Here is an 11314-nt window from a genome sequence, read left to right as displayed (position 1 = left end):
TGGTGATCTTCCTGTGGCAGAGAAGGCTCTCTCAGACTCTGGGAAGATAGTGCAATCCGAGTGGATGGTACAGCAAGATGAAAGAAGCACCACCATAATGGGTAAAGAATCAGTGGGCGCTTCCCAGATTGATCTCCCTATCTTGAATGTGCTTGAAATGGGTGGACTGTATATTTGCCCTCCTGAGCTTACTGTATATGGGGAAGGGATGCTTATCCAATACATGTTTTGCTTCAACTGTTTAAGGAGATCCTTTTCAAACCAGCACTTTGAAAGAGCGAAAAAATAGTAGCGATTATGCCAGAAAAGGGTTTGAGTTATACATATAGACGGAAACACAAGTGGACAGAACATACAATTGATGTATCTCTTGGCAAAGATACAAAATCTGCACAAGGGCAGCTAAAATACTGTTTCTAAAGGTTGCCGACCTTGCAGTCCTCAGTTTTTACTTGCTTTCTGTGTGGAAAATACTTATACTGTATTTATTACGAACTTCTAGAGTCAGAAAACCTCTCTACCTCCAGTTGAACATTCATGCCCAGAAAATGCCAGTGAATCCTTAGGGATATATTGCCCTTCTCAGGGCTTCCCTGAGAAGCTGCTTTGGCAGTCAGTCTTCCTTGGCATATATTTTTGAAGTCTTTCCATGATTATGTTTTCATAATTTTTGTTTACAGCCATTTTCCTGTTCTTTTAGTTATAAAATGCCATTTGTAATGATGGCACTATATAAACAAAAGATAATAATAAATGACCCATTTCAAACTGGCTTCAAGGCGGGATACGGAGTTGAGACTGTCATGGTCGCCTGAGTCAATGATCTCCGTCTGAGTATTGACAGGGGATGTGTGACCCTGTTGGTGCTCTTGGACATCTCAGCGGCCTTCGATACCATCGACCGTAGTATTCTTCTGGAACGCCTGAGGGAATTAGCCATTGGGGGCACTGCACTCCTGTGGCTCCATTCCTATCTCTTGGGCAGATTCCAGATGGTGAGGCTGGGCGATAGCTGCTCCTCTAAGAGAACGCTGACATCTGACTCCCCTCAGGGCACTATTCTATCCCCCATGCTGTTTAACATTTACTTGAAGCCACTGGGAGAGATCATCCGGAGACATGGGGCACGGAATTATCTGTACGGTGATGACACCCAGATCTATCTCTCTATGTCTCCAACTGTTGCAGTGACTAAGGTCAGCATCTCTCCTCTGGATGCCTGCCTAGGGTCAGTAATGTGCTGGATGAGGGAAAACAAACTCAAGCTGAATCCAGAGAAAACTGAGGTACTCGTGATAGGTACCTCAAGTCCAGAGATGAAGATTTGTCAACCAGCCCTGGACGGAGTCACACGTCCCCTAAAGGACAAAGTTCGCAGTTTGGGGGTACTCCTGGACTCATCTCTACAGTTATCATCTCAAGTGGATGCAATGGCCATTAGTGCTTGGTACCAACTTCAGCTGATACGCCAACTGCGTCCCTGTCTGGGCCAAAAGGACCTTAAAGCGGTCGTACATGCACTGGTAATAATAATAATAATAATAAAGGATAATCATGTCTTGTTTTCCGAACAACCTATTGGTCATTCTAACTCACTAAAAACGTATCTGCCTAATTGTCCTTGTTTGGCTGAGTAGACAAATACATCAGTCAGAAGCAGAGGAACAGTTTTGCCTTTTGTTTCCCTCCAGGCAACGAAACACAGCGGTGGCCAATAGATCCCAGCTCTTCTCTTTCTTTTCACAGACTGAGACCAGCTTCTGTGACCCTGGATCAGGTAGGGACCAAATTCCCTGGAGGACCAAGAAGGAATCAGGCTGGGTTCCCTGGTTCTCTGCTTGTCTTTCTGGGCCAGGCAGAACCACTCCCTTTTCCTTTATTGAGTCAGATTTGTTCATTAAAGTGACTGAGTGCCATTACACTAAAGATTAATTGCATTCAGCAGCCCTAAGCTACTTCATTTTCTTTCCCAATTCAGTTCAGTATGTTGGGTTGATGGGGATCTTTTTTATTTAGGTGAGCTTTGAGGAGGTGGCTGTGTATTTCAGTGAGGAGGAGTGGTGCTTTCTGGATCCAGACCAAAGGGCCTTGCATACGGAAGTCATGGAGGAGAATTTGGAGACGGTGGCTTCCTTGGGTTCTGAAAATCCTCTTATTCTGCCTCTGCTCCATTATCCTCAGGTTGCGCACCATTTTCTTTTTCTGAGAAGACTGGGCAAAGAACGTGTTGAGTATTCTTTCTTTCTCTGTTTCTGTTAGCATTTTGCCATCTTCTCACGCAGGACCCTACTGTTTCCTTCTTCTTCCTCTTTCTGCGGACAGATCCAAAAAAGCCCTTTTATTGTTCTTAACCTCTCTCGCAAGCCTGTGCAGTTGCATTCTGGCTTTAGCTTTCTGGCTTACCCCTACACATGGCCCGGCCGATTCTTGTGAATTCCTTTTTGTGATTTCCCCCCTTTTTCCATTTCTTTACATCTCCGTTTCAAACTTAACTCGGGGTTGAAAGTTCTAGTCATCCATCCTGGTTTCTTGGACACCTCCCTTTTCTTTCTCACTGGAACTGTTGAAATTGTGTCTTCAGATCTCTCTTTTGAGAAAGTCCATCCGCCGTCCTGAACTCCTGTATCTTTTACGTATTTCTGACCATGGAATCACCCTCATACTTCTCTAAGTTACTGAAATCGGCTTCCTAAAGCTAGGATGCTGTCTGACTATGCCCTGGCTTCTCCTTTCCACTGTATTACAAACTCCAGGAGAAACATGGTCACTTCCCACCTAATGATCCCACACTTGCACCCCCTTAACCAAGTCATCCTGTTGGTTAGGATCAGATCTAAAATAGCTGACCCCCCTTGTTGCCTCTTCCACCTTTTGGACCATGAATTGTCTTCCAGGCAAGTGAGGAATTTGCTAGACCTTGAGGAGGGGATTGCTGATTTTGACTTCCCGGCAAATATCAGGAAGTTGAAGTCGCCCATCACTACTACACTCTTCTTTCTGACTGTGTGGTCACTGTTCTAGAAAGATATCATCCAATTCCTCTGTCTGACTTGGGGGTCTGTAGTGACCTCCCACCGTAAACATCCTTGTTGTTTCCCTCCCCTTTGATTCTAGCCAGATGCTTTCCCACCTGGCTTCCATGATTGATGTCCAGGATCTCTTCACTGTGTTAATATCTCTGACATAGTGTGCTATCCTCCCTCCTGTTCCTGTTTGGCCTATTCTCTTTAAAAGGTTACCCCTCTATTTCGCATTCTCAGCACTCATGAGGACAATCCCACCAGGTTCAGTGATGCTATTATAGCATATGTTGCTTGGTGTACTAGGAGTTCGAGTTCTACTGCTTATTTCCCATGCTCTGTGCTTAGTGTAGATACATCGCAGGACCAGGTTCCCTTTTACTTTCCTGCCTGTGGCAAGTTTTTTTGGCCTCCCACTGTTGGGTCCTTGCACTGTTTGCCTTGTTTCCTCTATGCAGTTTGACATATTTCGGCCCCATCCCTTTCGCCTTCCTTATTGTGTCTCCCTTCCCCTCGGAACTCAGTTTAAAGCCCCTCCTGATCAATTCTTGAGACTGTTGGCAAAAACATTCTTCCAACTGGCGTAAGATGCAACCCGTCTGTTGCAAGCGTCCCTCCTCATGGGAACCGCAGCCCATGATCGAGAGAATCCAAATCCTTCTCGGCGGCACCATGTGCAAAGCCAGTTGTTCACATCTGCTATTTTCCTCTCCCTTCCTGGACCATGCCCTTCAACTGGCAGAAAGAGACGAGATGACAACCTGTACATCCATTCCTTTCAGCTTCCTACCAAGGCCTCGTAATCCCTTTTGATGTTCTGAATGCTGTGTCTTGCAGTATCATTAGTTCCCCACATGACCAAAAGGAAGGGGTATTGGTCATTAGGCTTGAGGCAGTCTTGTCAGCCTCTCTGTCACATCACGGATCTTTGCACCTGGAAGACAACACACCTCTCGCGACATCTGTCAGGCCTACAAATCACTGCTTCTGTACCCCTGAGCAGGAGTCCCCCCACTACGACCACACGCCTCCTCCGAGGCTTAGCAGCGACTGTTCCCTCGGGTGGGACTCTCAGGCTCCCCTGCTCTGTCCCTGAAGTCTGTCCATGCTGCTCTTCTTCACCTCCTTGATAAGGGAAAGAGCTTCGAATCGTTCTCTAGCTGCAAGCTCCCCGAACAATTCCTTCTTGGCTTATTCTCTTGTGACATTCCTCCAGCTGTTGGCCCTCGTATGGCAAGTGATGTCTTCCATCCGCCTCTTCCTCTGCGAGGTACTCATCCAAGATGGTTAGTTCTATTGTACCAGGAATCCTCTTGTTCCCTAATATGCTGAAGTGTAGCTACTCTGGACTCCAGCTGCTGCCACTCCCTCCAGAGTGCTACCAACTTGCACTTGGTGCTGTGGAGTTCTCAACTTCTGTAGCAAGAAGAGAACATCCTACAAGGTTGCAGTGACTGCAGCAGATCCCTCGTTGTCCATACTGCAAAATCTTTAGTATGATATGACAGTCAATCTACTGGGAATACTTCTTTAAGGAAAGTACTTGCTGCTATCTTACACTTAAAGGGGAAGATTCGTTTCAATATCTGATTCCTACCTGGTGCCCACGCTTGAGCCGAGTTGTTGAGTTAAAGAAAACACGGGTCTCCAAGCACACGGGGTCCCTAATGGCTGCCAAGCAGCTCCTCCTTCTCCTCTCTCTGGCCGGAGAGGCCTGACTAGCCGACTGGGGGCGGACTGAGCTGAGTGAGGGATCCCACAAACTCTTAAAGGGACATTTGGGGACCCACATTAGACAATAACTCCTGTTGATACAGCCTAGAAGAAAAAAAATTGCCCTGTCTGTGCCAAGACCGAAGCCTGTCACTTCTCCCTCAGGATGAAAAGGGAGGAGCCATTGCTGAGCCCCTTTTTTTTGGGTTCACCGGGTCAACAACCATTACAAATCCACCTCATGTTGCAATGCTTAGCCCACACTTTATATCTGGTTTGCAAGACTTGGGCTCTGGCCTTCACTCCTCCTCCTCCTGCTTCTGAACTGAATGAGAAAAGAGCCTGTCCGGTCTTCTTGTGTCTGCTCGTGAGTCTCTTCAACAGGTGAAGTCTGTGCTTTTTTCTGATTAAAAGACTTTAGGGAAGCCCTGACAGGGCAAAACCCAGGACACAAAGGAAGTAGAGAGATGGTAGAGATTGGGAAATGAATTGATGGCAACACAGCTATTAGATGAATGCTGGATAGGGTTAAGGTCTTAGTCGTGACCCCGAAGGAAAAAGACATCTCCTCTAGCTTTTCTTTCACTCCTGGGTGTTGGTCTGTTATACAGGGAGAGGGAGCAAATATTTAGAGTGAAACTGAGCATTTAAGCATCTCCACCTAAGCGATCCTTCCCCATGCCTTCATTCATGAAACCTTTTTTCCTTTCTAGGAAATGGGGTCCACCGTCTTTGCCTTGATGAGGATCAGGCAACAGGAAAAAGAGCCTCTTTGTTGTCGTTTTTTCTGTCTGTGAGCACCCGTTCAAGATGGAAAAACAAGACTTATTTGTCCCTGAGTTGGGAAGGTCTTCCATGTCTTTTAGATGAACCAGCAGTGGAGGAATATGGCAGCGACAACTAGCCCAGAAGCGTCCCTGACAGAAGATATGTCCCCTTCGGGTACAACATGAGCATTTTACAGCAGTTCTGCTACAGGGAGCTACAGCTGACAACCCCCGAGGGTTTGCAGCAACTCCATGCTCTTTGCCATCAGTGCTGCAGCCAGAGAGACACACCAAAGCCCAGTCCCTGGACTGGTGATCCTTGAGCAGTTCCGGGCGCCTTCCCCAGAGATGGCAGCCCTGGGTCGGGAATGTCGGGGCAGAGACTATTCCGCGGGTGTAGCCCTGGCCGAAGGTTTCCTCCTGAGCCAGAGCGAGACGGAGAGAAGAAGGAAGAAGAACAGGGAAGCAGGTGAGAGAGTTTTATATTAGCAATTTGCAGATACTATAAGCCCCAACTCAACCCTTAGTGCTCAGTTTGTTTGGAATCATTGTGGAGGGAAGATCAACCCCACCACTTATCTTTTATATTTTCTGATCTTTCTCTTTGTGACATTTCCTATGTTTTTCTCCCCAAGGAGCTCATTGTGAAGAGGTGGTGGTGATCTTCCTGTGGCAGAGAAGGCTCTCTCAGACTCTGGGAAAACAATGCAGTCCAAGTGGATGGTACAGCCAAGATGAAAGAAGCACGGCCATAATGGGTAAAGAATCAGTGGGTGCGTCCAGATTGTCTCCCGTCTTGAAGTGCCTGAAATGGGTGGACTGTATATTTATTTCCTGAGCCTTATGGGGAAGGGATCCTTGTTCCAATAAATTGTTTGCTTCAACTGTTTTAAAGAGATCCTTTTTCAAACCAGCACTTTGAAAGGCAAAAAATTAGTAGACATTATGCTAGAAAGGTGTTTGGGTTATACATAGACGGAAACACACATGGACAGAAACCACAATTGGCTGGCCATCCAGGGAGGTGAGGTAACTTTGAAGTTGCTACAATCCATACATCAATGCCTCCTCAGGGAAGGTTGCTTTCCATTGAGCTTGACATTAGCCGTGGTGAAACCCATTCTAAAAGAAACCTTCCCTTGATCCCCTGGACAAAAACAAATCTCGGCCTAGTATCTTCTTCTATCCTTTTTTGGGTAAGGTGATCGACAGGGCGGTTGCAAACCAGCTTACGCAGTCTGGATGACATCGATTGTACTCTCGACCCATTTCAAACTGGCTTCAGGTATGGGCTACGGAGTGGAAAACTGCCCCCTGGTCGCGCTTGGTCGATGATCTCCGTCTGTGCATTGACAGGGGGTGTGTGTGGCCCTGTTGGTGTCTTGGACTCTCAGCAGCCTTCGATTTACCATAGACCATGGTATCTCTTCTGGAACGCCTGAGGAGTTGGAATTTGCCTGCTCTGCCTTGCAGTGACCGTTTCCTACCTCTCGGGCCGATTCCAGATGGTGTGATGCTGTGGGACAGCTGCTCCTCTACGAGAGAGCTGACATTATTGGCCTCCTCAGGGCGCCATTCTGTCCTCCATGGCTGTTTAACATTTACATGAAGCCGCTGGGTGAAGATCATCCGGAGAACATGGGTTGCGGTGTTGTCAGTACGTCTGATGACATCCAACATTTTATTCTCCTATGGTCTCGGACTGTTTTCAGTGACACGGAGGGCATCTCCCCCTGAATGACTGGCCTTAATTAGTCAGGACTGGATTGGATGAGGGAAAATCGGCTAAGCTGAATCCAATAAAACGGAGGTAGGTACTCTGATAGGTAACCCCCCTCCGGTTTATGGAGTAACGTTCACCAGTTCTCGATGGGGGCACCCCTTCCCCTGAAAGGACTGCATTCGCAGCTTGGGTGGGTTGATCCCTGGAATTTTGTCGCTTCAGCTGACTTCTACGATTGATGCGACAGCCAGGAGGCCTGTTGGATGTACCCGGGGGGGGGTTCTTGGGGTCCGGACCCCCCCTTCCATTAGAAAATGAATTGGTGTGTGCTGCTGCGCCCAAGCCCCATTATATAATGGTGGCACTTATTCTGGACCTCCCCCTTCCTACATTCCTGGCTACGTCCTGGTGCCTGTTATCAGCTTCGGCTGTCACCAGTTTTGCGCCCCTACCTTGGAAGCGGGACCTCAGAAACGGTCGTACATGCTCTAGTAAACCTCTTGCCTTGATTTCTGCATTCGCTCTACCTGGGGCAACTTTGTGCCACCGTCTGGAAGCTCCAATTGATACAAAAACCTGGCAGCCAGACTGGTTGCTGGAAAATCCCCAGTTCGACCAGATTACCACCTATTTAAATCACTACACATTGGCCGCCTATTAGCTTCCGGGCAAAGTACCATGGTGTTGGTTATCACCTATTAAAGCCCTACCATTGGCCTGGGTCCAGTCTACTTGAAGGAACGCCTCCTCCATACAATCCTTCCTGCACACTCCGATCCTCGGGAAAAATCTCTTACACTCTAGAAAGACCAGACTGGCAGTGACTCCTGGAGGTCCTTCTCTGACACCCCTCTCCAAAAACATGGAATGACCTTCCAGAAGAGCTTTGCCAATTGACTCCTCGATTGAGGCTTTCAAAAAGTGACAAACAACCCTTTCTCTTCCGGAGGCCTTCCCCGATTGGATATGTTCCGAACCACTTGAATCCCCTCTTTATCTTATTTTTTCTATTTGTGTTTGTTTTTTAAACTTTGTGTATTGTTTGTACTTTTTAAAACTTTTTACTGTTAATGTTATAGTTGGGAGGGAGGGTTGGGTCTGGGGTTCTGTAGGGCTTGTTGTTTTTATTGTTGATATTGTATTCCACTTTGCTGTTACCCGCTCTCATTCTCCAGCTGGAGCGGCGGGATATAATATATTTTATTATTATTATTATTATTCATTATTATTATTATTATTATTATTTATTTGTGTACTCTTGGCAAAGCTATAAGGGCAGCTCCTCTAAAGTGCTGTTTCTGAAGGTTGACGGCTTGCAGTCCTCAGTCTTTTACTTGTTTTCTGTGGTGGAAAAATACTTTCACTGTATTTCTTAGAACCTCTAGAGTACAGAAACTTCTTCACCTCCAGTTGAACATTCATGCCCAGAAAAAGCAGTGAAACCTTTAGTGATATTTTTGCCCTTCTGAGGGCTTCCCTGAGAAGGCTCGCTTTGGGAGTCAGTCTCCTTGTCATATATTTCTGAAGTCTTTCTATAATTATGTTTCCATAATTTTTGTTTACGCCATTGTTTTCCTGTTCTTTTAGTGTTATAAAATGCCCTTTGTAATGATGGACACTATACTCAAACTAAAAAGGGACATTGTTTTTCTCTTACAGCCACAGAGTTTGAAAGGTCAAGAACAGTTTAGGAATAAATGGAAAATGGGAGAGATTGCCCTGCCTCCCCCTTGAAAGGCCTTCTGTGAAGAGACTGAGCAGAAGGCCTGAAGGGTGCCATCCCAGCCCTCCTCCTTTTCCACAGGAGGAGGAAGAGTCCCTCATGGAGAGGGAAGCAGGGACTTTGGGGGCCCTATGGGGCCCTTTCCAGCTCTATGGGGGAACCCTTCTCTTTCCCTTGGACACAGCATGAGGCTGCCATCCTTGACGATAGTAGCCTTATGGTCCATCAGAGGGGAAGGGTTTGGGAGAGAGGCCTGAGCCACTCACTGCCTTTCCGTGGGACCTAGAATCATGGAAGCATACGATTAGAGGAGACTGCAAGGGCCTTCCAGTCCAAACCCCTGCCATGCAGGAATACACAATCAAAGCACCCTCAACACATGGCCATCCAGCCTCTGTATAAAGTCCTCCAAAAAAGAGTCTCCTCCACCTTCCAAGGGTGTCTGTTCCATTGTCAAACAGCTCTTAGTCCTTCAAAAGTTTAAACACAGCTATTATATCACCTCTTAACCTTCTTTTCCTCAGGCTGAACATACCCAGCTCCCTGAGTCTCTCCTCATAAGGCATGTTTCCGGATCCTTCACCATTTCGGTTGCTCTCCTCCGGACATGCTCCAGTTTCCCCACAACCTTTTTGAATTGTAATGCCCAGAACTGGACACAGTATTCCAGGTGAAGCTTGACCAAAGCAAAACACAGTGTCACTATTACTTCCGTTGATCTAAACCGGTGATCCCCAAACTGCCCTTTAAGAGGTTTTGGACTTCAGCTCCCAGAAACCCAGACTACTGGCCAAAATAGTTGAGGCTTAGAATCATAGAATCGTAGAATTGGAAGAGACCACTAGGGCCATCCAGTCCAACCCCCTGCCATGCAGGAAATCCAAATCAAAGCATCCCTGACAGATGGCCATCCAGCCTCTGTTTAAAGACCTCCAAGGAAGGAGACTCTATCACCCTCCGAGGGAGTGCATTCCACTGTCGAACAGCCCTTACTGTCAGGAAGTTCCTCCTAATGTTCAGGTGGAATCTCTTTTCCTGTAGCTTGCATCCATTGTTCTGGGTCCTGTTCTCTGGAGCAGCAGAAAACAAGCTTGCTCCCTCCTCAATCTGACATCCTTTCAAATATTTAAACAGTGCTATCATATCACCTCTTAACCTTCTTTTCTCCAGGCTAAACATCCCCAGCTCCCTGAGTCATTCCTCATAGGGCAAGGTTTCCAGATCTTTTACCATTTTAGTCGCCCTCCTTTGGACACGCTCCAGTTTCTCAATGTCCTTTCTGAATTGTGGCGCCCAGAACTGGACACAATATTCTAGGTGGGGCCTGACCAGAGCAGAATACAGTGGCACTATTAATTCTCTTGATCTAGACATTATACTTCTATTGATGCAGCCTAAAATAGCATTGGCCTTTTTAGCTGCCGCATCACACTGTTCACTCATGTTCAACTTGTGGTCTACTTGGATTCCTAGATCCCTTTCACACGTAGTTTCATTTAGCCAGCTGTCACCCATCCTATATCTGTGCATTTTATTTTTCCGCCCTAAGTGCAATACCTTACATTTCTCTGTGTTGAATTTCATTTTGTTAGCTTTGGCCCAGCTTTCTAGTCTATTCAGGTCATTTTGAATCTTGATCCTGTCCTCTGGGGTATTAGCTATTCCCCCTAATTTGGTGTCATCTGCAAATTTGATAAGTATGCTCCCAATTCTGTCATCCAGGCCATTGATAAAGATGTTGAACAGCACTGGGCCCAGGACAGAGCACTTTGGGACCCCACTGGTCACTTCTCTCCAGGATGAAAAGGAGCCATTGTTGAGCACCCTTTGGGTTCAGCTGGTCAACCAATTACAGATCCATGTAACAGTTCCTTTGTCTAGCCCACATTTTACAAGCTTGTTTGCAAGAATGTCATGGGAAACCTTGTCAAAGGCCTTAGTGAGATCAAGATATACTATATCCACAGCATTCCCTTCATCTACCAAGTTGGTAATTTTATCAAAGAATGAGATTAAATTTGTCTGGCATGACTTGTTTCTCTGAAACCCATGTTGACTTTTTGTGATTATGGCATTGCCGTCTAGATGTTCACAGACTCTCTGTTTAATGATCTGCTCCAGAATCTTTCCTAGTACTGATGTCAGACTAACTGGACGATAATTGTTGGGATCCTCTTTTTTCCCCTTTTTGAAGATGGGGACAACGTTTGCCCTCCGCCAGTCTGCTGGGATCTCTCCTGTTTTCCAGGAGTTTTCAAAGATTATTGCCAATGGCTCCGATATTACATTTGCCAGTTCTTTTAATACCCTTGGATGGAGTTCATCTGGTCCCGGAGACTTAAATCCATTTAGATTAACAAGGTATTCC

General features: G+C 46.4%; 2 protein-coding genes across 3 annotated transcripts in view; both read left to right on the top strand.

Moving 5' to 3' along the window:
* Positions 1-11314, top strand: part of LOC121924250 (zinc finger protein OZF-like) — a 113457-nt gene that overhangs the window by 3160 nt on the left and 98983 nt on the right. The window contains exons 3-5 of one of the 2 annotated variants that reach the window (XM_042455536.1): positions 26-101; positions 1692-1777; positions 2017-2137. In XM_042455536.1, the coding sequence (XP_042311470.1) occupies positions 26-101; positions 1692-1777; positions 2017-2137 (283 nt within the window). Of the gene's footprint in view, positions 1-25; positions 102-1235; positions 1524-1691; positions 1778-2016; positions 2138-11314 lie in introns of those variants that run through there. The other variant, XM_042455539.1, reaches the window with a different exon arrangement.
* The window catches only part of LOC121924279 (zinc finger protein with KRAB and SCAN domains 5-like), a 29025-nt gene that overhangs the window by 4649 nt on the left and 13062 nt on the right, over positions 1-11314 (top strand). The gene's annotated exons all lie outside the window — the stretch shown is intronic.

Source organism: Sceloporus undulatus, chromosome 2 (genome assembly GCF_019175285.1).
Source record: "Sceloporus undulatus isolate JIND9_A2432 ecotype Alabama chromosome 2, SceUnd_v1.1, whole genome shotgun sequence".
NCBI lineage: Eukaryota > Metazoa > Chordata > Lepidosauria > Squamata > Phrynosomatidae > Sceloporus > Sceloporus undulatus.
The sequence above is the reverse complement of the archived record's forward strand: the minus strand, read 5'-3'. Positions and strand labels throughout refer to the sequence as shown.